Source organism: Cyprinus carpio, chromosome B3 (assembly GCF_018340385.1).
Source record: "Cyprinus carpio isolate SPL01 chromosome B3, ASM1834038v1, whole genome shotgun sequence".
NCBI lineage: Eukaryota > Metazoa > Chordata > Actinopteri > Cypriniformes > Cyprinidae > Cyprinus > Cyprinus carpio.
In genome coordinates, this window is record NC_056599.1 from 16,421,465 (window position 1) to 16,449,360 (window position 27,896).

Below are 27,896 nucleotides of genomic sequence, written 5' to 3' on the forward strand. Positions count from 1 at the left end.
TCACTCTACACAATAATCTTGAAACAATGTGAATGAACACCACAACAGCTTAAGCAGCAAACTTTGCAAAACACAAAATTTATGTCACTGCCAAAACTTTTGGCCATGACTGTATATTTATATATAATGTTATAGAAAGAGGGTTATAGCCCTGCAGGCCTCGAGTGAATTCTTCTTCCTGCTGGGGTCCAGCTCAAGTCTGTGGTTGTAACGTCTTGGCCGTGGCACTTCCTCTGTGCTTAAACTCTCTCAGACTGGAGTGGTCCTCCTGTTGGCCGCATCTTTGAAGTCCTTAGCGTTGGAGTTGTGAGCCTGCAAAAACTCCCTCTCGGAGTTGAGCAAGGCACCCATAGCCGCCTTGGAGGGATCCCTGGACAGGGTGTACATGGAGATATCTGCCGCAGCGGGGCCCGTGTACCCACTCTTGCCCATGGGCGAAGCGTCACGAGAGGCAGGTTCGCTGGAGCGGCAGCTGGAGCGTCGGCGGAATCGGTAGCGGTAGCTGGGGATGCGACTGAAGGCCGACTTCTTGATCAGCTCGGTGCGGGACTTGGCACGCTGCTTTCGGTGTTTCTCGATGAACATGTGCACAGCGAGCACACCCACCATTTCGGCCATTATGAAGGACAGTGCGCCGAAGTAGAAGGACCAGCCGTATGAGTAGCTCTTCTTCGAATCGCTCTGGCCGGGGTCGCCCGAATTGGCGGATATGTACACGATAATGCCGATGATGTTACTTAGGCCTGCGTGAGGAGTAACAGCAGAGGATAGGGCAAGAGAGAAAAGAGAGAGAGAAAGTTACGGCTCAGCACGCAGCTGTGGCTCATCATTCCGTATCATTACACAAGAATGCATCACTTATCAGCCATGCGGAACACAGAAAAAAAGAACAATTGAAACATTTTAATTAGCTTTTTATCATCGCCATCATATTGAAGGGTAAATAATTAGCAGGTTGCCATCGAATATTTAGATCATAACCAATAGGATGAGGCGATTCCAAGAGCATTGTTGTGTACAAAGCAACACTCTGTCATCGGCAGCATGTTCGCTGCAATCATGAGAACTGATTCATCATAATTCAGTTGTAATGGAGGGAGTTGGGCTCATTTGTGTGCTCATGAGGTCCTAATGGGGTCTTCTCTAAATATTTGACCAACATGCAGTTCTGTTTGAGGATCCCCGTCTGTCACCCTTTCCCAGGCCAGTACTACAGCAGTGGGTCAATATGCTGGCCTGCTGTTTGTTTACACTGCTTGAGCCGGCCCATCCATTTCCTTTGTCAATAATCAGAGTTAATCTGGGAAGTCAACACAGATCTGCGGAGTCTACGGGGAGGACGACATCCTAACCTGTCTGTGAACTAATCCATTGTAGGCAAGCTGTATTATGAACCAAAAGATACTCTCTGTGTTGTGGGGAAACCCTGGTTCGGACAACTGACTGAGGTTCGGAATGACGGAAATATGCTAAAGCTAAAAATATAAACAGGCTGAGCATGCTTGCACTGATGCAGTGGGTTTAATCTCTTACCAGCAGAAACAAAGAAGATTCCAGCACTGAGGATGACATTGTGTCTGCTCCTGTAAAACTCACTGGCAGCCACACACAAACCTCCCATGAACAGAAGGCCAACGCTCATGATGGGGAAGATGCTGGATGCTCTCACTGCTCCTGAGGGAGATACAAGAAACCCAACCACATTAGCATCACTGTAAATAGTACAGAGGGAAACTCGCCATATAAAGAGTCTTTTAAAATATTTTTATGTGAATGACAGATCAAATTCAAAGGTCCATTTATGCTTATATTGATTATTTAGAAAACAGGGCTTTGGATGCTATTTGGATGCAAACTGTACTAAAATAAACAATATACTGCATCTATGATGCAAACACATGTCCACCAGCTTATTTTTTATCACTGCACAACACACACAAAGGCCAAATATTATCCTTAAACTAAAAAAAATTGAAAGAAGAAAAATTACTTTATGTAGTTGTGAATCTCTGTAAGTGGTAACATCTTAATTAGCTTATTTTATTTAAGTAAAAAATCACTTTATGAACCTAGAGACTAACAAAAAAAAATGTAAGGCTTAGACTTGGTAGAAATAAGGTAATATAAGGTAATAAAGAGGTATTTTTAAGCATTTTAATTATATATTAATATTAAGATTTTAAGTGATAGTTTTTAAGTTTTTTAATTGTGTGATTATAATATTTAAATTTGTTTTGTTATTTTTTTTTTTGTATGTAGTTTCTTTCTTGTTAGCACTACATTTATAAATTTTTGTTTGTTTTTTATTGTTTTGCATTGTAAAATATTGTTACAATTTTACTGTTTGAATATATTCTAAAATGTCATTTATTCCTGTGATGGTAAAGCTTTTTTTTCAAGGGATGATTCTTCAGAAATCATTCTAAACACTGATTTGCTACTCAAGAAACTTTCTTATTATTATCAGTTTGCAAAAAGGTGTGCTGCGGCTTATATATTTGTTGACACTTTTTTTCAGGATTTTTTAAAGAATAGAAAGTTCAATTATCATTTTTTTTTATTATTGTTTTTTTTTTTTTTTTAAAAAAAAAAACATCTTCATTGTCACTTTTGGTCAATTTAATTCTTACTGACCTCAAACTTTTGAATAAAAGTGTAGTCTTCTCAACTGTGTCATGCCCTAAAATGGTCTTTTATGTAAAAATATTTGTAATATGATGTCCTCTCATACTTCTTAAATATACATCTATAATTATGTGATTGTCTATTTACTTTATGTATATGAATGTTTTGCAAGAAGTTTCTTTCTTGCTCGACAACACTACATTTATTTGATATATGCCATACTTTGCTGTGTCGAAACCAACCATGTTGGTGAATAGATGATGCCTTTTAGATTTACTGATACAATGACTTTTATGGTACACATAAGTTTTTTGGATTTATGGTGTAAATCAGTCTGTCTCATCAGAGGTATTCGGTCTAATATCCCAGCACTGGAACACTTCATCCCGAGCGAGCCATCTGATAGTGCTCTGCAGAAAGAGTGTCTCCTTGAAGCACTGTGTTTAGTTAAGTCTTCACAGATTTGAGCACTGCAACAGACAGCATCTGTCCAAAATGTTTTGTACTTCCTTCCAATTATTTGCGGAAGGTTCTGGATCAGAAAATGCAGCACACACGGGGCTTCTCACACTGGCTGAACTCCTCGCTCCTTCACTCTGCCTCAGATCAAGCTTGATCAGCCTCTTCAGAAATAGGATAAAAGCTAAAGGAGGGGCGTCTGAGAGTGTCAGGATCAATGTCAATAGCCTAGTTGACTGCCCTTATCAGTACGCTATTGCTATGCATACCGCAGCGCTGCAGCATTTGCCCTTCTGAGCGCCTCTCCTCTAAGAAATAAATATTTTGGGACAAGAGGGGCAAGACAAAATAACAAGTGAATGTGATAGGAAAATATGCCAGTTTAGCTTTTTCTGAAATTTAGCCTTTAAATGATCCTTTACCCCAGTGCATTTACAAACCGACAGTGATGCTTATATATACAACAAAACACTGATAGCTATGTAAACCAATAATAATATAAAACAATGCAAATCTCTGAACAATCATGCAAGAACATCACGTTGACGTGCAAATTTTTGTCCAGTTTTGAAGAAAGAACTGTTACACAGTCATGCAAAACATTGTGGGTGAGAACTGAATTTTGAATGCCTTTAAAAGTACATTTTAATTCCTTAATTTTAAATGAGGTTGCAAACAGTAAGTAGAATAGAAATGCAACGACATTCAATGTAATTTTATTTAAATTTATGACATTTATTATATATTTGATTTTTCAGTATGAATTGCTGATTGAATTTTGGTCTTTATATAAATATATAGAATTTATATATTACATGAATATATCTTCATTATATTTCATAAATTAATACATTTATTTTGGAGGTACAGTTCATTTGCAAGGATGCTCTAATTTATAATAAAACATATTTATTTCTATAATATCTGAAATTCATGTGGCAGACATTTTGTGGTTTTTTTTGTTGTTGTTGACCATTTTAATGGATAAATGTAAATTATTAAACATATTAAATTCATGGAGTGAATAGTTACAACAAGTCAAAATGAATAGCAAAGGTATCCACTGTAAAACAAATAAATATGCGGATGATCTGCTGTGGCACCTAATGGGGGTAAAATGTCAGAATAAGTCAAAATGAATGACAAAATGATTTGTTTTCTTGCAGAACTACTAAAATCTCACCGTGGGACTGTGCTGAATATCTTTGAATTGCAATTCATTCATTCCTTTTTTGTCATTCCAATTGAAATGTCAATTAAATGGCCTATTCAATGGCCAATTCTCAAATGATGAATTCTGAAAAGTAACGAGCAAAAACCTTTGCTTAAACCATTTATGAAATCTCTGATGACTTTAAATATCATTTGCTCATTAAGCAGATGTGCAGGTCAACACACTCATTGATGATAAGTTGGTAAGTTGTTTGTGAAGAAAACTGCACTATGGCTTCATTGTGTTTCTCTAAGAAATGTCACTCTCCTTCCCTCCCCTTCATTTCTCTCTCTCTTCAGTGGATCAGCAGTCTCCCATGGCACACCTCATTAATATATTCATGCCCAGGGGAAGACAAAATACTCCTCCATCATCCAATTTTCCTGCCATCCTTGAAAAATGGATCAGTGGCCGAGCCGTGCTTAATTACAGCTGGAAATGGGAGATATTTATTGAGGAGGATTGTACAGAGCATTAGCATGCAACAGAAAGAATGACATCTGCGTCCTTGATGGGTCCATCGTCTCGCTGACAGGTAAGATTTACATAGGGTAAGACCTCTGTGGGACGACTGAAACATTTATTTGTGCTTGGCTTAGACTTTTCAGTTTGAAAACTGGACGGATGGGCCTCTCTGGTTAACAAGTCGAGGTTATCAGCCTCGTGAATCCCCTGTAAACTGTGGGGTGGGCATTTTGTACACAAAGTCGTGCAGGGCAGAATGTGAAATGCCCGTCTGAACTTGCACGCAGAGCATGTTAGGCCAGAGGACACAGCCCTCTGCTTCAAACGAATAACAGAGAAATTAGAACAATGCTCATAGGGAGAAACAGCCATCTCAAGGGCAACTAAAGTACGCCATGAGAGAGACAGATAAAGATCGAGTGAATCAAAGGCAGAGAAAAAAAACAGAGAAGGGAAAAGCTTTTCAAATGCATTTACCTTCAAAATCAGTTTGTTCTTTTTTTTTTTTTTTTTTTTTGCTCAGAAATGTATATTTGTAGTGCTCATGAATGTATTTCATTGCACTGTTCTAAATAACATGCCAATAGCACTATGAACAGGGCAGCAAATGGCGCTGTAAAGCAGAGGTCTTTCTTGCCCTTGAAGTCTGGGAAGGATGTCTGTAACTGTGGCTTCTCGATTGCACAAACAGTCGACATGCCGACACCGATCATGTTAGACTTACCCTCTGTGAAACTTTAGTCTGAGATGTCTAGTGTAAATAGTTATTGGCAGAAACAGGTTTGTTGTTTACATGCAGTAAGATTTCACATCAGTCTCTCCATAAAGCTAAAGTGTGTGGAAGGCTGCTCTTGGACTCTTTGTTAAAGGGATATTTCATCCAAAAATAAAAAATGACATTCTGTCATTCCAAACCCATATGCTTGTATTTTTCCCAATAGAACTCAAAGTCATTTTTTAAAAACGATTTTCACTCTCTACACCTTTCCATTCAACAACAGCTCATAGCCACCAACTGAGAAAACACAAAAGTGCCTTAAAGTCTGTATAAAAATATAAATTCCTATCTATTTTCTAAATGCAAGATTCATCTGTGTATATTTTTCTTTTTTGACGTTTTGATTTTTAATTAAAATCACATAACTCAAACACCCCAAATCATCTCAGATTCCCCTGAACAGACCCAAAAACAAACCTCAGGAGGTGGTGTGAGTAAAGTTCATTATGAGTCCTTTCATGGTTCCATTGAATCCTCTTTGAACACCAAAAACACTGAGGTTACTTACAGAATGTTCACTTTTTGGTTCACTTTAACTAATATGGGTTTGGTTCATTTAAAGTGTTAGTTCACCCAAAAATGAGAATTCTGTCATTAATTACTCACCCTCATGTCGTTCCAAATCCGTAAGACCTTTGTTGATCTTCTGAACATAAATTAAGATATTTTTGTTGAAATCTAAGAGCTTTTTGACCCTGCATAGACAGCAACACAACTGACACGTTCAAAGCGCAGAAAGGTAGTAAGAACACTGTTAAAAATAGACCATGTGACATCAGTGATTCAACCTTAATTTTATGAAGCTACGAGAATACTATTTTTGAACAAAGAAAACTTGACTTTTTTTCAACATTTTTTTCTCTTGAAGTCAGTCTCTGCTGCCATTCACAAGAGTACCACAATGAAGTCCCCACTATGTTTCTGGGCTTTGAACATGGTAGTTTCCTTGCTGTCAATGGAGGGACAGAAAGCTCTCGGATTTCATCAAAAATATCTTAATTTGTGTTCTGAAGATGAACGAAGGTCTTACAGGTTTGGAACGACATGAGGGTGAGTAATTAATGACAGAATTTTCATTTTGGGATGAAATGTTCCTTTAAAGTTTAATACTTGTATATGTGAATACACCATTAATATGCATAAAACTCCATCCATCCACCATCAGCTGCAAGCTTGCATTCATTTTTTGAGTGAAAGCCCACATCTCAATATCCCATTGAAGAATAGAACAAAGTCACTGCCCTACATTTTTTTTTTTTTTTTTTTGGATAAACCATTACACTCGGTTTAACATTGTAATATGAAGGAAAAGTTAAAAAATAATCTATACAAGATAAACATCACTACATTCTACACTAAGATTGGGGATTAACCCATTATACATTTTACATATCAGATATAACATGTTTCCAACCCTGTTGAATGCATAACTCCTAGTATTTTCAGGTATGGTTATCATTTGCCCACACTTGCCTTGTATATTCGCCATAAGTGTATATGATTAAAAAAAAAATATTATTAAATAATTATTATGCAAATAACATTATAATTAATAATTGTACCTCTAAATGCCTATTACTGTAAAAGGTCTAATTACTGATGCCCAGGGTGTATTTATGGGTCATTAGCAGTATTGTGAGCATTCCCTCTCCACACATATTTATTTAAATTAGGCTACACATGATTGATTTGGTTGCTTTTTGATAAATGGACATCACTGAGAAACCACCATTTTTGCCTTTTTCCCTCACATTTTTAATTGAACAGAGGGAAAAATAGAAATCATGAAATTAAAACAAATACAAAGTTAAAAGACCAATCCAGTTTGATGCCACACCATCACAGTAGTTTTCTCAGTGATGTTCATTCATGCAAAACGATTCCTAAAGATGTTCTACTTCTGTGTTCCATAGGTCAAATAAGAGCATACAGGTTTGAAACAACATGAGGTTGAGTAAATAATAACAGAATGTTAATTTTTTGGTGAAGTATCCCTTTAACGTGTGACTGGTTCATAATCACAGGAATCTTGTAAATAATGTATTGGACACACAAGCAAAAACCCAAATGAAAGAACAAACATATTCCAAGAATTTACACAGGGGAGCCAGTTAAAAAAGATGTCACTTAAATAGTACAACCAAATGCCCATGACAGTGTAAAGACTTGTGGGTAAGCATGATTTATCACTAAGCATAAACCATGACATGCTTGAATGCGTGCATCTACTTTGTTCAGCTTCAGTCACCAAGCAATTTCAAGACACGCTGCACCTAATCTATAAGATGGTAAAAAGTGTGGAGGTCATTGCAGAAACTGAAGAAACCAAGCAGGGCTAAACGAGAAAAATCCATCTGACCAATATGACCCTTCTCTATGCATATCATCAGTCTGGGGGATTGTGAGACGGTTGAGATGTGTGTGGGGTACTTGTACAGAGTCTTCTTTCTGGGTTTGAGTTTTTAGTTCAGTATAAATTAAAATTCATGTTTCATTTGAGGTTTATATGAGAACAGCGTTTTATCTTACAGCATCAATATGCAACCAATACTATAACATTACTGTACGCTTGCACTACCGCTCAAAAGTTAAGGGTCAGTAATATTTCTGAATGTTTAAAAGAAGCCTCATTGGCTCACCAAGGCTCCATTTATTTGATAAAAAACAATGATCAATGATGGAAACAGTTGTGTTGCTTAATATTTTTGTGGAAAGCATGACATTTTTGATAGGTGGTTGTTGTCCGAGTGGTTGTTGTTTGAGTCTGTTGTTTGTAATTAGACAGTTTCCACAATTTGGACCAATTTGTGGGCCACACTAGGTGGTTATTTTTGCACTGACAAAATAACCAGCCAATCATAGTGACATTGAGGCAATTTTACCATCCCCTGCTCTTACATTTACGTCACGCTATAGGAACTCAATGAGAACCAAAGGAAACCAAAAGAGACACTGCCTCCCCCTTTATCTGCTGGTATCACTCTTGGACGGTGCTATTGCATAAAAATGAGTGATTCACACAATATTTCAGCTCATATTTTGAAATATTTGTTTTGCCTTTTCTATATTTGATTATTTTCTCAACCAATTTATTTTGAATAGGTGCCTTGCCTCCTCAGAGAAAACGCCCCTGATGTGTGTTGTTTTGACAGACTTACGTAGTAAATACTCTGCTGCATCCTGCTCATAATCTGCATCCTCTGGAAAGTGGTCAATCTTCTTACAGACACCTCGAAATGTTCCTGCAGCCATGAAGAACAGAGAGAGGAGAGAGAGTGTCAAATACCATTAGTCGATTTTTTTTGCATGCATGTGTTGGAGCGCATACAAATACACACACACACTACAGGAGTCCATTTTATGTGTAAATACAAAAGTAAACATGTCTTGGTGTGTTTATTTTGCAGCATTTTCTTATGCATTTATCAGGTCAGTGAGCACAGTCCTAGTAAGCTGCTTGCTATGTGTATATGTGTGTGCGTATGTGCACGTATGCATGCTGTCTTGTGCATTCACTGACAACCCCTGTTCACTCGGCTGTGCGCTCAAGATGACAAATGAACAAAAATAACGCTTCTGCCCTCGGGCATAACATGTGACCGGCTAATGAAGAGGTTTATCGTACCAAATACATGCGCGTTCACTCGGCTGTGCGCCGTTATGTATGGGTGAACCATTCTGACACATACTGTCACATTCTCTGCTACATTAAAGGAGGAGTACACAGCTCAAATGCTCAGTTTGTGTTTGAAATGTTTCCATTTTAAGCAATACTCATGTATCAGCTTCTCTGTAGCTAGTATCAGTTCACAGTACTGTTAAAACTGTTAAAATGGATGTATTCCAAGATGTATCCCCTTATTTTCTGGTTAAATATTTTTGTGCTTCCAGAGACCCCCTTGATTTACATCATTTAACCTTTTATCTTCCCTTCAAATTCTTTTGATATGCTGCTTGGACCAAATCATACCCATCTGACAGATATTACTGAAACATTAAACCTCTGTTTTATTGTATATTTATCATTCATATTCTCAACTATGTGACTGGCATCCATTCAGGCTCAGTTCAATCATAGCAAAAATATAATGAAATACATTTAAATATTATAAATTAATACAATTAAATTTAATAACTTGGAAACACATTAAATGGCATGACAAAACAAAAAATAGGTAGATAGATAGATAGATAGATAGATAGATAGATAGATAGATAGATAGATAGATAGATAGATAGATAGATAGATAGACAGATAGAATCTTATAATACAATTACAAAAGAGGACAGAGGACAGAATGACATTTCTAACATTTATCAACCAACATTTTGGATAAGAACTCTGAAATAATACTGAACAGACAGCACCTAATGAGGCCACATAGACCTATAAACTTATGGTTTTCATGGGACTGTGTTTGTTTCTGTGAAATGCTTTTAGCCATTTTGTTTAAGAAAAAGACAGAACAGGTCTCTGTGGTGGATGGTGAGGGCTTTCAATGATTCAGAGTGAATCAGGGCACTCTGGCTTCTTCAGAAATCCCCTCTGGCTCAGCCCGCAGCCCTCTCCCACCATCACTGTCTACAGGTGACCTGACAGACTGGCCACTCAAAGCCATTCAGCTCTATTCACTCCCTCAAACACACACACACACACACACACACACACACACACACACACACACACACACACACACACACACACACACACACACAAATATTGCCTGCTCATAACACAGAGATGGAGGGAGATCAGAAAACGAGTAGGCGATGAAGACTCTGAGAGAGGGACGGTTATTGTCATGGTGACTGTGACTGCTGTGACGTATTTATGATTTGAGTGGGAAGGGCTTTAATGTGATGTGAGTCCTCGGATATAAAATAATGTGAATTTTGATAAGATCGAAAAATTGCGATATAAAACACCCCATGCATCAATGACTTCACCTAAAGGTTGCAACGTACAATGATAAAGAATTACGAAGTGTACCATTGTGGGTTTTAGGCACTTTATGAACACATCCTGTAACAAAGCACCACATTTGCAGGTAGGGCTGGGTGGTTTTATATATATATATATATATATATATTCCCTACAAATTCATTAATACAATATTATGTTATATAACTGAATAATTATTTAATATAATTAAATATATTAAATAACAATCTACTATATAAAACAGACTTAAAAGAGGAAAAAATGTAGTAAATCTGAAAAAAAAAGTACATTTATATTGTCAAGAAATGGCAAGGTCATATTTCAAGACAAAATTAAAAATGAAAATGAACTACGTTTTGAATAATAATAATAACATTAACATAAAAATAAATTTGTAGGACTATTAAGATTTGTGATTTTGCGAAACATTTTTTAGCAAACTAAGCATGTCCCCAATTCTCAATGTGTAATCAATCAATCAATCAATGTAATGACTTTTTGGGAGGAAAATGTTTTAAATGTCAATAAAATATTACAATAATGCAAAATTATATATTTGCAACATATATACTTCATGATCCGTTGCATAAAGTTAAATATATAATGTTGCATTATATATTTATTTATTAATATTTTTAGGTGTATTTTTGATTTTTAAGTGAAATGATCAAGATATTTTTTTTGTGTGTGAGATTAACCCAGTAACATTATAAAACAAACAGTTTTAACTAAATAGATGAGCCACATTCAAAGTTGTTTTAAAATGCCTACACACACACACACACACACACACACACACACACACACACACACACACACACACACACACGTTTAATTAGCTATCTAAATTAGAACATTCCACAGACTTATACTGTTTTTATGTATAGCTAATTATAAATACCATAACCTAACTGTAACCCACACCATGACCCTAACAGAACAGATAGCCTTCTAAATTTTCACAATAATAAGAATAATAAAATATTTATAAATGAAAGCTACAAATTTGTCCCCAAAATATGATTAAGAAGATACACACATACACACACACACACATAAGTGCCAGTTTCTAGCACTCCTCCCTATTGTAATTTCAACTGAAAGACAGTCATCTCATATCATATTTCAATAAATCCCCTGTCCACTGCCCGTGTCCACACTTATCTGTCTAGCATAGTGTGAAGTACAACCAGGCCTCTCCATCCTCCAATGAGCTGCGATGGATTACAGCGGCGCTAAAAGCATCATAAGACCCAGCAGCTGCTTTTACCAACAATCACTCAGATTTAGAGCCCAGCTCTTTGTCTCCATTTACATAACACAAACCTGCAGAATGACAGCATGATTGTCACAACTTCAGCCGTGGACCTGTCAGAGAGCTTCACCGGAGGACGGGTGAATGCATTAGTGAGGAAGTATTTCATTAGCTTTTATCTCTGTGTTTACTATCATTACAAACAGCCTGTGAATAAATAAAAAGAACACTGATGCTATTAGCCGAAAGGGTCCCTTGGAAAAACGCCTGCAAGGAATACTTTGCATTGGAATTAAAAGTCCTCATTTGGTTCTATGCTGACAATGCAATGATTCAGAATAATCTGATTAGAAAACTCAAACGCTGTTTCCGTGAATTCACACACACACACACACACACACACACATAATCTGATTAGAAAACACACACACACACACACACACGCTGTTTCCGTGAATTCACACACACACACACACACACACACACAAAACGTTGAAACCTTTTTTTTTTTTTGGTGTTGTTGTCTGATGGTGGACAGATTTGTCTTCATCACACTTTGAGGTCTCATTGACCCTTTTGTCTCAGGACCCTCTTAAAACAATTAGTCACATTTGAGTCTGTGTTTCACACTTTAAGCTAATGGAGTGCTCGTGCTCAGATATCAATAGAGACGTTGAGAGAGAGAGAGAAGTGGGAAAGCAAGTAGTTTACAGTCAATATTGAGGTAAAATCACCAGAGACATGTTTTCAATTAAAGGCTACCTTTGTGTGGATAAGTAAACAACTCATCCGGTTGTGTTGATTCGAGCCTCTGGGTCTCTGCTTCCACAGGTGAACAGAGCGGTGAGTCCCGTGAGCCGCACCGACACACCTCCGGTCTGAATAATTCAACAGAGATCTCCTCAAAGGTGACAGCTTTGTTGGAGGAGACCAGAAAGATTAAGAACTGATGGAGACATTTTCCACTCGGCCCTCCCTTCATCCCCTCCTCCTCTTGGATTGTGTAGCCAGCGCAGCTCTCTCGCCTACTCAGCGCATTACTAACAGATAAAGCGACACTTTTATAAAAGGAAAAGGAGAAAGGGGGATGAATAGGGGCTTTTGTGTTGCCCTGAGCTTCGGCATCGTCGCTGTCCTCTCTCGGCCCTGTGTGGCCGGCGGTGGGTGAAGAGCTCTGCCGCTGGAGTTCCTCTGATAGCACACAGGCTGTGTGCCTCGCTCTGATTGACACATGGTTAGTCACACTTCAGAGAAATACATGCTCAGCTTAATTTGCCTATGCATTCACCCTCAGCTTAAAGGGAACTTACAGTCAAAGTGTAAAGACTTCATTTGTGTTCAACCGAGCAGAAGTCAGCATTTCCATAAAATGACGATCTAGGCAGTCTCAAAGCCTTTCTTTTTAGCGTGTTGTACACGTGAGGAATATTGTAACTTTATTATACATCATTATAGCTGTGTTCCAAAATCTAGTGAGCTACCTACTGTATCTAGTGTTTCAAGGCATTATAGAGCACTACGGAGCAATTCACACAGAATATGCTTTTGTATTCCACTAAGCTGCTTTTCTATTGTTTTTCTATATAAACATGCTAGAGAGATGTGTTTGACCACTACACCCGTGTCTTACGTTCAAAACTTCAACTTCAAAAAGTGTGAATATTCACGACTATGAACAAGACTATTACTGATTCATTTGGACTCACAGATAATGCCTGTGCCTGAGTACAGACACACAGGAGTGCCCATTGTCCATATTTATTAGTTTAGTCTTTGTTTAACAGCTCTGCCAAAAAAATGTTAAACAATGAAATTAAATGGTACATGAAAAAGTATTATAGAGTTTGCCTTTTAATAGTAGCAGAAAGACAGGCAAACGCGATCATACTTTCTGTGATACCGTATGCATACAGAAAGTAAGCTTTTATATAATTTGAACAAATCTTTGAATATCTAATAAACACTTAATTCCACAAATCTTGTAAACCTTGGTAAATCCAGATGCTGTATCTTATAAGTGTGCACTGGTAGCCTGCATAAAATATTCCTCATACTGATTCATTGTCAAATTATTCATCTTTAATTTTGTAAATATTACAGGAAATAAACAAAAATGTAAATGCAGTAAATGCATCTTTAAATTGGACATAACACACAGTTTCTGTCAATCTCCTGTGAATCCTATAGAGTGGTACTGCATCCTTCATATCTCCGAAGAGTCTTTAAGTTTTTTAAAAGATTTATAAAAGACAGTTACAGCTTTACGCTTCTCTCAGAAAACAGTTGAGCTCCTGGAGGCATGCTGTGGGTGGAGCTAAAGAGTCAAAAGCATGCAAAGCTTTTGTGAAGTAATCAACCGCAAGCTGTGACATCGATATAAATAGGAAAGGAAAATTTATTTTATTGAATTAACTATGGCTAAAAATGAGATCCAGACATATATTTGATCCAGAATCAGATCCTGAAGACTTCTGTAACCTGAATAAAGCACAATGATTGATGAGCTCTCGCTCTGGTTGATGTGTGTGCATACTCTTCGATCCTGAAGACTTCTGTAACCTGAATAAAGCACAATGATTGTTTAGATTTGGTTTTTGTTGATTTTAAACTTCCATATTATACATTGAAAAAAAAAATTCAGTAAAATTTACTGTATAATTTATTGTTGTGTTATTTTAGGTTCCTATTGAAGTACTGAAATCTTTTTGTGCCTTTGTAATACACTGACAACCACCAAATTCAGATGGTGATGAGAAAGTCACAAGATGAACCAAAGCATATCATAAGCAGCTTTTAAATAATAACATATATAGAAGGTGCAGAGTGTCATTCACACAAACACTAAACACCATCATGGTAACACACATGAAACTGAAATAATGCAATAAACATTCATTTAACAACATTAGGTGTAACACACAGCCCTAATATGCAAAACTGATGAGAAAAAACTAAGAAGAAACATAGTTATTTTAACAACAAAAATTAGAAATGTAACGCAGGGGATCCTGGGAATGTGAGTTTACGGTTATTCACCGTATATACAGGGAGTAGGGGAATTTACTGTTAACCATTTAACAGGTTTTTACTGAAGCATTTTTACAGTTTTTTACCATTAAATTCACCGCCATTGTTTTACAGTGTTCAGTAAGTGATAATGTGAAAAGAGTAGTATGACCAAATTCATAGTATTCCATGGTAACACACATGAAACTGAAATAAAAAAAAACAAAAAGTACCCTGATAGAGTGCTCACTCAATGGACTCTTTACTATCCCATGAGGCCACAGTAGAGGATTTGTGAATGGCAATGAAGCACGTGACAGTAACAACATAATGGAAGTAGTATGTCCACATTGCATATCATTTAATTTTCATTTTTCACATTTCATTTAATTTCATATAGATCTTTTTAAGTAAGTTTCAATCCGTATAGTACGAACTGGACCTACGGGTCTTTTTTATTGCATCACATTCAGTACACACTACCAAAATTAACTTCACAAATTCATCAATTTCATTTGCCATTATATGAAATTTTCATTGGGTATAGTGCGTGGACCTTACAATGAAAATAGGCTTGGAGTCAAAGCTCAACCTTGGGATTTCAACTGGAGATGATTTAAATGAAAATCCTGATTATTTTTACCCAGCCCTATGAATAGTGCTATTTGTGCGTCACGCAGAGTTGTTCCAAATAAGTCGCTTCACATTTTGTTTAGGATGCTATCTTCAAAGGCAGCTATCTATGCAGGCTTTAAAAAGCAAGGCAGCTCACTAGGTTTGGGAAAGAAGCTTAAAGCACATTTCCGTAGCCACAATGAAATTGAGCTAGCAATGGCTCGTGCCAGTCAGAGTGTGACAGTAATCACTGCTCCGGTGACAACACTGCACCTTTCTGCTGCTTTTAATGACCTGTGTGTGTTTAATTTTGCAGGTAGAGTCTGAAAATTAAGGCCCAGCTTGCAGAGAGACTGATTGGCCTAATGGTTTTGACACGGTGAGTCATCCACATTTATTAGGCATGGTTTTAATGATCCTCCACAGGGCACGATATCTCTGCACAATAATATTCCTACTAACACAAGAGGCTCACTTTCCAGCCCGCTAATTCAACTAAACATAACAAGGCAAGGAATGCTTTATTCGAGCTCTGCGATAAGTGGAGACATGGAGCGTCCATGTTAAATCATGTTTCTGGAGAATGGGGTAATAAATGTGCAATGTGGCCTGTCCAAGACAACTGGGACGGGGCTGAAAGACTTCAAATTGTACAAGAGGCAATCTTATTCCACTTGTGGCATCGCATGGCCCCTTCTCTCTCCCGCTCGCCTGCACACTCGGATGCTGTTAGCTGCTTATTACTGTTGTCTCAGCAGGGCCCAATATCTATTCTTGTTTATTTAAGTCGGCTACTTCTGCTCTGGTCTTTTCCATTAAATGGAATCTTTTCAAACGACAGCACACTGCAGAAGACGGGTAGAGAGGTTGTGCAGCAGCTGATACAGGCGGCCACTTCCTCAAGAACCGCAGGGGCTCTTGAATGTCTCTCAGGGGCTGAATAGTCTAAGCAATCCTGAGGGGTTCAGGTTTACATCACTCCTGGACAATATCTCTTCTTTTCCTTCCAGAGGTGTCGTGCATATTCAAACTAAGCGCCCCCTCGGATGTGGATTAGCAATGCAATTTCCAAGAAAAAAAATCATATTGTGTCATTGTTTGTATCTTCGATAATTAAAATCATTTTTTTTTCTCTAAGGCTTATCAAGGGTGCATTTATTTGATCAAAATTACAGTAAAAACAGCATTATTGTGAAATATAAAATACCTGTTTTCAATTTGGATATATTTTAAAATGTAATTTATTCTTGTGATGTCTGAATTTTCAGCATTATTACTCCAGTCTTCAGTGTCACATGATAATTCAGAAATCATTCTAATATGCTGATTTGAAGCTCAATAAACATTTCTTTTTATTGTTGAAATGTTGAAAACTTTGAACTGCTTGCATACTTTTCAAGGATTCTATGATTAACAGAAAGTTCTTAAGAGCAGCATTCATTATTATGTTGTAACATTATAAATGTATTTACTGTCATCTAGTAATCATATTATTATTTACTGAATAAAATGATTAATTTGTTTATTCAAAAATAAAATTAAAATCTTACCGGCCCCAAACTTTTGAACTGCTGTATATGTCAATATATTTCCTTTCATGCATCAGGAAAAAAATAGTCATACATATTTGGAAAGACATTGCCATTAAATAGCAGAATGATCAATTTTAAGTGACAGTTCACCCCAAAAGTATAAAATTGTTTAGATAGTATTAGTAATTCATCATTAACTCACCTTCATGTCATTCCACACCTGTGTAACTTTCTTTTCTGTTCAGTACAAAAAATTACATTTTGAAGTTTTATTTTGATGTTTCAACTGTTATCATTTTCTTGTCTTCATTTCATTTTGAAGTTTTATTTTGATGTTTCAACTGTATTTGAAATAATAACATATTTTGGTAACTTACCCTTTTAAATATTCCTAAAACAATTATAAAAACATCAGTTATACATAAAAAAACTGACCCAAACTTGGCCTGAAATTCACCAGTTTGATGGGTTGCAAACTGCTAACTCACCCCAGCAAGGCCAAAGCACTTCGACAGAGGAATGACAGTATTCATCTAAAGCGGGCTGCGCTCCCTATTTGTAATTCAATTAGACCATCTTGTCTTTTGGTTGCCAAAGAAAGAGCTCATGAATATTTGGGCTTACTGCACAACACATGACAGCAGAACCATGAAAGTGAACACATTTTGTGTGGGGGGTAAATCCTAAAAGGGCGTATGTTCGGCCGATAAAAATTTGCCCGACACCATAAGAGCCTGATCCGAAGGATGAGGAACGTTCTGCTACATATGGGAGGGACTCAAAGACAGCTGGTACGTACATGTGAGTCCAACAGCAGCCGATGCTGACACTGTGATTGCTGTGAAAGCACTTTTTTTCTGACACACATCGAATGGCCTTCATCTCATGGCTATTCTTCAGAGCCAACATGCTTGATTTAGTTTTCCATGAAAAGGAGGAAGCTGTCTGTGAAAGCCAACTAAAGGTTCCTGCCAGCCCCTTCTCCACAGAGAGGTCTCCTCAGGCGCGGGCCAACATCGTGTTTAATGGACTTATTTGGCTTGTTAACACTCAGCGCTGCCCGTATTCATGCAGAGGTGAAGTCGACACACACACACACACACATCAATATTCAGTTCTAGCCCTCCCTGATCCCTTTGCTTTCCCACTATCCCTAATAAAATACATATCATACAAGAGCTTGGGAATAGCGCTGGACATCTACATGAAATGTGCCAAAAACTGTTCCACATGAGTGGATGCAAGCGAGTAAACAACCAGGGCTTAAGGGAGATAACGACACTTAATAACACAGGGGAGGAACACGGCTTTTTCAGCAGGCTTCCTAATCACAATACACCAGGAGATCGCAGAAACACAAGACGGATAGCTCATAAAAACAGGGACACAGCCATAACTATTGTTCGGCGGTGAGCTTATGAAACCCCGCAGGTGGACATGCTGCAGATATTGAAGACACTTACTCATTGCCAAAGCCATAATAATTCATGCGGTGACTTGTGTGGACGGGCTGGTGTGGGTGCTGTTTGAAGACCTATAGCGATACTGTTGAGCTCTAAGTACATTAAGAGAAACCCCCTAGAGGCCAGCACAATCAATGCTTGCCCAAGGAGTGTGAAAGTCTGTGTCTGACACCGCAAAGGACCTTGGGACTGCTGGACTTATATTGTTGTTAGTGTCAGACAAAGCTCAGTATTTAGATGTGTGGGCATCCATAGTCTTAGTCTTCAACTACAGTACATCCCAGGGGTTGAAACTAGAAACATAACTTTAATTCTCTTGTTCTGTTATATGAAGGTCACATAAAAACTATCACAGAAAGTTTTTACAAGTGCCTTTTATGTAGATTTTATTGCTCTGCTCATGTCCCTAACCTAGTTGTAAAGTTTTGATAAAACAGAGGTCTTTATTTTGTCATACATCTAAGTGAAACAAATAAGTAAAAGGAAAAATGTAGGGCGGTACTTTGTTCTATCCATCGGCTATTGATTAGATGGAGGCAGATCTGAATGTGAGCTTGAAATGTACTGTAAGAAAGGGGTGGCTTGAACAAAATGACCAGAGAAGTCCTCCATATACGTCACTAGAGAGAAGTCTGTTGTTTACACTGGAAGGTCAAGTTTTTATGTATATATATATATATATATATATATATATATATATATATATATATATATATATTTTGACATGTACTGTATATATATATATATACATACACAATAAGATCATCAATTGCATGCATTTAAAAATTCTATGAACTTTATGAATTTTCATTTCATGTCGACTAAAATATGAAATACAATATTTAAATAAATAAATAATTAAAAATAGTAAATGTTGTTTATCTGAAAGTGTAACAATGCAAACAGGTTTTCTGTAAGGGGTAGGTTTAGGGTTAGGGGATAGGAAATATTGTTTAATTAAATAATTATTTTCATGGCTCATAATGGTTTTATGGACTTATTTTAATTTATAATATTTATATAAATACAGAAAAAAATTTTGGAATAAAAATTTTTATTTTTGTTATTACTTTTTGCTAAAAATGACATTTAACAGCATTAAATTATTTAAAGATTAACTTTAAGTGGGAGTTTGATGGCAAAGGGAATCAAAATGTAAAAATGGTGGAAATAAGCCATCAATGTAAAATAATACAATAATAAATTTCGCATTATTACACACAATTTTCCTATTTAATACTGTAAAGCTGCTTTGACACAATCTGTATTGTTAAAAGTGCTATATAAATAAAGGTGACTTGACTAAATACCCTTGGCTGATACTAATAACTTAAAAAGTCTCTATACTGTATATCAGCTGATAATTTATATGGAACCATTATCACACATCCCTTTATTTTCCAAAAGTTTTATATACTTAGAACACAGTAACAAGCATACTTGCAGTGATGAAGTCTAATAGAAACAATGTCTTATGAGCAGCATTTATCAATGTCTATCAATCTATGCAAAAAGTGTGAAAAATATTAATTAATGCATTTAAAAACTTGACAAAGCCTGACAACAAAGTGACAATACTAGTGACAGAGCAAATGGGCCACACACACAAAGACGGACTGCCAGCAACACATTCTCAGAAGCCCTGTTATCACCTAAATCAACACTCATTGAAAAGTGTTTGCACAAACAGATTTTTCAGGCCTGCTTTCTCTTGGCACCCTGTCCCTCTTGTCAATATAGTACAGTCTCTTCCTTTATTCCACACTCTCCCTTTCACAGTAACCAATATGAAATCCATCCTAGCCCTGGCACTTCATCTCAAGCTAATGTGAGCCACTCAGTATCTCTGGCAGGTCTCTATGAATATGTGTGCGTATTTATGTACTGTATACAGCAGGCACGTGTCCAAAAGAGAGTGTTTTTGGGTCAGCAGAGGGCCTGACAACATCCATAAAACTATATCACGCTCCTTAGTGAATGTCTTTCAAATAACAGCACATATAAAATATATAATCCCTCCTCCTTGTTGAAAACCCAGTTATGGGTCACCAGTCTTTGATCAGTAATGTCTAACCTTTGAGACTAATTAACTCAAAACTAAGACTAGTTAACCCAAAAACACATTCTCATAAAATCTGGCGCAGCCCCGTATGAATGTAACCTCACTTCCTCCAGCTCAGCCCACAGGAGTCGGGTATTGGTGTTATCTCTGGTTGCTGAGCCTCTGAGATGGGGAGGAGACACGGGGAGCTATTTTTGCAAGCTTAACCAATGCTGTTAGAGGATCTATCAAGAGTAATTTGCCTCACAAAGGTCATCCCAGCCAGGGGGCAGAGGCAGCATCACAGGCAGGAGCCTGGAACAGCAGTGACTCACTATGGTCCACATTCTCCTGCCGGCTTCACAGGACGCCATGTACCCACCACATCATATCAACACACTGTCACGGAGGGATAAACTACCATCAATATTGTATTGATTTTGCATGGCATTAGATATTAATACATCGGTTTGCTAAACATTGCATGGTTTCAGAAGCCCAGCCTATACAAAATTGTGCTCATTTGCAGTTTGTCACAGTGCATGGTGGGTACGCTGTACTTTTAGCAATGCCTTGCACTCAAAAAACTGTGAGGTCCCTGAGTTTCCCATCGCATATACATACTAGACAATACTCTGGAATAGACAATGCGTCTCTAACTTATGAACTTTTTCACAAACAAAGCATGATTCATCAGTAACTTTCATACTGAAATGTATTCTAAATTTACCAAAAAAATGTACAAGCAACTGAAACCACATGCATGCAAAAATCTAAGAAAGTTTGGACTTTGAAATAATTCAGATTTTATGTTTTTGAAAGAAGTCTCTTATATGCTCGCAAATGCTGAATTTATTTGATCCAAAATATATATTAAAAAAAAAAAAAAAAAAAAAAAAAAAAAAAACATAATATTGTGAAATATTAATATTTTGTGAAATGTGATTTATTTCTAATGCTGAATTTTCAGCAGTCATTACCCCAGTCCTCAGTGTCACATGATCATTCAGAAATTATTCTAATATGCTGAAATGGTGCACAATTATTAATACATTTTCTTATTATTATAAATGTAGATTTTTTTTTTTGCTGTTTACTATTTTTGTTGAAACCATAATACTTTTTTCATGCTTCTTTGATGAATAAAAACTTCAAAAGCAAAGTATTTAATTACCTGAAATAGACATCTTATGATTTTTTTTTAAATACTGTCACTTTTATCAATGTAATGCATTCTTACTAAATAAAAGTAATCTTTTTTTTTTTTTTTTTTTTTTTTTTTGTGAGAAGTTCCACATAGAATAATCCACATAAATACTAATGAATGAGACCCAATGCTCTCTGGAATATACAATCCTGATTGGTCATTCGGCAGTCAGATATTTCTTAGTATTTGCCATTGTCCATGTCTTATTTACAGGCTGATTGCTTTGTAAATTGTAATGAACTAAAGTTAAAAGTTAAATTTTCAAATAATTTAAACTTATAAGTTGGATAATGTAAAGTTAGTTGGCCATTATCACAAAGAATAGACCCCAGCTCGGGGCAGAGTACATGATCACATATATACTTCACCAGACAGAATAGGCTGCTAACTTGCCGTCATTTAAAATCAGGAAGTTTCTTCACATTCCCCCATAAGCCTTTACACAAAGACGTATAGGAGCTCATGTCAGTGGCACTAAATGAAAATGGTGAAAGCATATCTGACTGTTATACTGACTGGGCTTTAACACAAAGAAACATTCATTATTAATTTTTCTGCTCATTCAATTTGCCACCAAAAAAAACATTCTGCTAGCGTATAGATAAAAAGTGTATTTCAACAATGTACTGCAAAGTGCTGACAAGTTTCTTCCATTACCACTGCCATAATAAATGAAGTCCACTGTAGCCATGTGTATTAGCCCTTCCTTTTGTTCCCAGTCTAACAGCCCTCACTCGCACCTTTAGTGCACATTAAAAAGGCAAAAACATGGGCTGCATTCCTGCGAAGTGTCCCGAGTGGCAGTGTAAGTGCTTATGAGGTAGTATGTTCACGTCCCAATGAGCCAATCAAACTGTCCGTTTCACAATATGTGCCCTCATGCATGTGCATCTCTCTATGCATGTTTGACACATGTTTGAGGAGCTGTGTGATGGCCGTTTCTGTTTCTCCAAAGCTTACGTGAACAAGGGGAGGAGGAGGAGGACGGGAAGCAGGGTTGAGGATGGGGGAAGGTATGGAGATAGAGCAGTGGGCATATCTCGCAGGCGGGAGCGGCTGGTTTCCAAGGAGATGTGTGTGTGTGATGAGAGTGTATGAGACAGGCTTTGCTTGGGTGCACACTTGGAAGGAAGAGTCCCTCTTCATCACTCCCTGCTTTGCCTCTCTCTCCCCCACCTTACCTCAGTTCCCAGGTCATCATTTATCCTGAGCACGGCCAAACCGTTCCCATGAGGTCCACCTGCACTTGAGGACGTACTGCATTAATCTTATGCCTCCATTCAGCATATGAACCCGTGTTAAATTCCACTGGAGCGGTCAATTATTACTACGTACATAACCACTAATGCTTCTCCCTATGATGACATGCGACGCAACACGCCATATATTTAACCCTCACGTTCTGTTTGGGAGGCCTTGAGGCCAATTTAATAGCCTGAAAATTATACTTCATATTAAAGGATCGGGCTGATACTTCTTGACTTTTCCTAATCTTCTGAGAATAGATTATGAACACAATTTTAACTTACACTTCAAAAATTCTCCTCTGAAAAATGTTACATCATTTCTGTTTGGGTCTCACAGACCAAAGATATAAAACAAGATTAAACGTGATGGATTTCCACATGCTCAGTTCTCTGACACTGTACAAATAAACCCCTGCCAGTTGTTTATTTGATTTGTTTTGATATATATTTCTTTATTAGAATTACTGGAATTAATAAAAGTCACATATCTAAAAGTGCATGTCTACTTTATGATAAAACAGATGGTTAAAGCTCCAAAATGATCTGCTGACTGGGTTTTTTATTAGATTAGAGGAGCATATTAAAATAATTCTGAAAGGTTCATTTTGAAATTACTATTATTATACACAACCGGCAAGATTTTTAAAGTTGTACGTCTCTTATGCTTACTGCATTCATTTAATGAAAAATAAAGTAAAAACATTCATATTGAGAAATATTATTTCAATTTAAAACAACTCTTTTCTATTTTTAATGTATTTTTTAAATAATTTAATTTATTCTTGTGATGGCAAAGCTGAATTTTCATCTTCAGTGTCACATGATCCTTCAGATCCTTCATGAAAACCATGATATTTGATATTTTTAGGCATCTTAGATCAATAAAAAGTTCAAAAGAACAAATTATTTTTTTGTTTGTAACACACATTTAAAATTTACCATCACGATCAATGTCTTTCTGAAAAAACAAAAGTAAAAACAAACCTCACTGACCCTTAAACTTTTGAACAGTAGTGTTAATCACAGGGTCTTTGTAACCCCATACATAAAAAAACCCTAAAGGATAATCTGGAAAAGAACAGGGCTACTGTGTGTTTCAATGAAAAATTGGAGCAGTGAATCACATTCTCATTCATATGAATTCCAATGGTCTGATATGATGTTTGCTTTAAACATATGACTGTACCATTTAAACTGTAATTATGTGGTAAGAACCATGATCTTAGGCGGCCCATCAAATCCAAGTCACACTTTATTTCACAGCTTTTCCAGGAAGTCTCGATCAGTGCTGCTTAGACCTCCTGCAGAGACACAGCCATTTACATACTGGCACACAGAGCTGTCCTTGATGAACTCCCCCAGAGCGTTTAACACACCTGGCTATTGGACATGTAAGGATGCTGAAGACAAAGGTAGTGTGACTTGACAGACTACTGAAAACATGAACACAAATCTACACTCCTTCTTTAACACTAATGTTGCACTCATGGCTTTTCAATAATAAGCACTGGTACACCTGTACAGTTTTCTTCCTCAGTGCAAACAGCTCTCTTCTGATTTTTTATTAAATTATTAAATTTATAAGCATCTTTCCTATCAAAAGTAATAGTTCAAGCAAAAATTAAAGTTGACTTTCTTTATGGAACATAAAAAATAAGATATTTTGAGAAATGTCTTAAGTGTTTTTTTTTTTTTTTACGTAAGTCAATGAAAGTCCAAAGGGTCTAAAAAAAAGCTGCAGAGAAAGTTTCAATTTATGGACAAAAACAAAAGTGTTCTTCATGATATCTTTTTTTTGTGTGTGTGTATGTGTTCAGCTAAAAAATTACTTGAGGATGAGCAAATCATGACAGAATTTTCATTTCTTGGTGAACTATCATTTCAAGCACAGGACCAATAATCACAAAGAGGCCAAATCTCTCAAGAACAAAAACTCAACATGTATAAAGGAAAATATTTTTAAAGTCAATTTGAATTGGTTTCGCAACCCTTTTTATCTTCATAATTCAACACATTTCTGATCAAGAAAGTCTATTTGATGAGGGGTAAAACTTGATTTTATCAACGGAGAATTAATTGGATTGTGATAAGACATTATCAAATAGGTTGCATGGCCTGATGTCATCAAGAAAGGAAAGTTGTTTCTATTAAGAGTAAGTAATGATATTTCAATTCAAGATGACAAATGCCAATATTTTTTTTTTTTTGATGCAATAAGATCAGAAATGTGAAAGTAAAAAGGGTCAATGTTGGTTACATGTTGATTTTAAATAACATCAACGGGCAAAGCAAAGCCGTCATGCATGAAGTGATGTAGAGAGAAGAGGGCTGTAGAGCAGCACACTCTTGAAGGTTATATTCAGAGAGCAGTCATGTAGTCTTGTCCAGCAGAAAGCCTCATTATTACCTTCCTCAAAGATTTATGTACAGACAAGCCTAGACCATGACTCAGAGTGATAGGTTTCTACTAAGACGGATCAATCCCTCATTGATATTAAGCAAATAAATCATGAGAATCTTTTTGAGATTTAAAGTGGATCAAATATGGCTGTGGGTATCTGTGCACTGGGTGACAGTGACATACACTTCAATTAAATTAATACTGAAAAGTCAATCACTGGATTTGTGTAATCTGCCATGGCCACATCTATTGGATTGCGCCCATCCCTTTCAATTAAAGATGAGGATCTTCCCATCACACTGCAGTCATGACACCTCTCTGCGTTCCCTGGGGCAGGAGATTAATCAAAGTTTGAAAAGACATTATGAAGTACATTATTTCGCTCCCAGTGAAGCAGTGTCAGGGCTGCCAAAACCTAAACTGCATGGAATTAAAATGAATCCACCCAGAGGACAAAGGCAAGGAAAGAGAGGGAAGATAAGGAGGAAAACGAGGAAAACAGAGGAAGAGGATAAGTAAAAGGAACAAGCCATCACCGTGTTCTGATGGTATATGATGTACATTTAAATAACAGGGTATGTTTTAAACCCCACAGGGTGTTTTGTTGAGCTCACTGTACTTGTTTAAGGCTGGAGGCTTCTTGTTTGAATTGACTTTGATTTTCCCCTCAAAAAGCCTTTTAAATCTGCTCAGTCTGTTCAGAGCATCTCGACTGACATAACAGACGGGCTGATTACAGCTTTATGAGTGAATACACTGCACCCCAAAAATACATATTTTCATAATTTTAATGCTTCTAGTTTCTTTCCTTTATGTAAGGGACATATTTATTTATGTTATCTGTATTGGTGACATTATTGCAATGACACTAACAGCATTAGCCAATTATTCTGTTCCGTGTCAACAGCTTGCAATACTGAGACATTTATACTTCACAGAATAGAGTGCTTTTATTGAACTGCAATATAAGGTAATCAATATGATTGCCCATCTTATTTTGAATTGACGAGTGAGTAGGCTAATTAGACAATTTAGCTCTGATCTATTGGTTATATGACAGCTGCAATCATCATGCTGCCTATGTAAAAGACTCCATTTGTGAAAAAAATCATTTGAACAGTTAGGACTGAACTAAATACTGTAGTATAAAAATAAATTCTGGTGATAGACTAAGGTTAGTAGTGCTTTCAATGTGTAGAATTAAATAATCCTCAGTTAGATAGGATAGAATGAACACAAGTGTATAGGCTTGTGTTTAAAATAAAGGTTCTTTACAGGCATCAATGGCTCCACAAAGAACCTTTACCATCCATGGAACCTTTTCACTCCACAAAATGTTCTTTATACACTAAGAAAAAACAAAAAAACAAAACATGGTTCTTTTAAGAACTTGTCAACAAGGTTCTTTGGGGAACCAAAACCGGTTCTTATATCAATGGCATCACTGTGAAAACCCCCTTTCGGAACCTTTATTTTTTAAGAGTGCACCAGAAAAGCAACTCTACTAGAATCTAGATAGAAAAAAAGCACATAAGTTGGACCCCTTGGACTTTCAGAAGCACAAGAAATCTCTTACTTACCTTCTAGACAGCAGGTTCTCCACAGTCCGGAGTGGGTCATGACTTCTTCATTCTTCCTGCTCGTCTCGTTCTCGTTATTACTTTTGACCCGGCACACTCCTCGTGAGTACAGCCAGTAGTCCGTTCCCACAGCGATAGTCATCAGGCTGAACGCGGCGAACGCGCCCACTGTGGTGATGAGCATTTGGACTCCTCTGTCACACATCAACATTTTGCCTCATTTCAGGATGGGGAGTCAAAACTGGGTTCTTAGTGTGTCTCGTAAAACCTCCTAGCCTGCCTGGTGCGCGCACTCCATGCTCCAATCGACTTCAGAAGCCCATACCATTATTATGTACTGATTTCTGTGGTGTCGAGACTGTTGCAGTCGCTGTTGCTGCTTCTCAAGTTCAGTAAGAAACCTCACAGTGTTTCCATCGCTCAAGCGGAGAGCTATTTGTTTGTCATTCCGGGTTGTGAAAAAAACTGTTATCGAGGAACAGTCTCTCATCAGCACCACAGCATTTTGCAATTGAGGCACCAGGCTAAACGAATGACACGATGTTTCGCCTGTGACTTCACAAGAACATCTTTGTTTCCCGAAGACGGCAATAAACCAGTGTTTTTAATACTGTCCTTTGTTAATCCAGCGGAAAATACCTTCGTTCAATGGAAGCATCCGGTATTTTTCTCTAAAACACAAGAGATGAGTAAAATATCCCACTTCATGATCAGCTTGTTTCTGTCCAAAATTCCCCTTCAGATCTGGCGAATCTAAAGAAAATTTCATTTGATTATATGTGGAGCAGCATGTTAAGAAGGCACCTATCAAGAGCTGCGCGTTTAAATGAACATATTCCCAGCACTTGTAATTGCTGTCAACGGTGATGCTGGTCTCCGCAAATGTGTCTCACAGCAATGACAGCTCCCACGTTCCTCGCGGATCCGCTTGTTTGAAACACCGCCCACATAGGGAGCGGAGCGGAGCGCGCTGGCTGCTCTCCGCGCTGCTGAATAGACGAAGCCTCTCGTCTGTTAATCTCCGAGTTTCTCCCCGCACAGCGCCCCTGGCTCAACCAATGTGCTAC

General features: G+C 37.2%; 1 protein-coding gene across 1 annotated transcript; it reads right to left on the minus strand.

Annotated features, from left to right (window-relative positions):
• Positions 1-3: 3 nt before the first annotated feature.
• LOC109060035 (voltage-dependent calcium channel gamma-3 subunit) lies at positions 4-27,896 on the minus strand. The gene is made up of 4 exons (XM_042719969.1): positions 26,830-27,896; positions 8,699-8,782; positions 1,534-1,674; positions 4-743 (listed from the first exon to the last, which is right to left on the minus strand). The coding sequence occupies exons 1-4, from the start codon at positions 27,038-27,040 to the stop codon at positions 250-252; spliced, it is 930 nt and encodes a 309-aa protein (XP_042575903.1). The 5' UTR covers positions 27,041-27,896; the 3' UTR covers positions 4-249.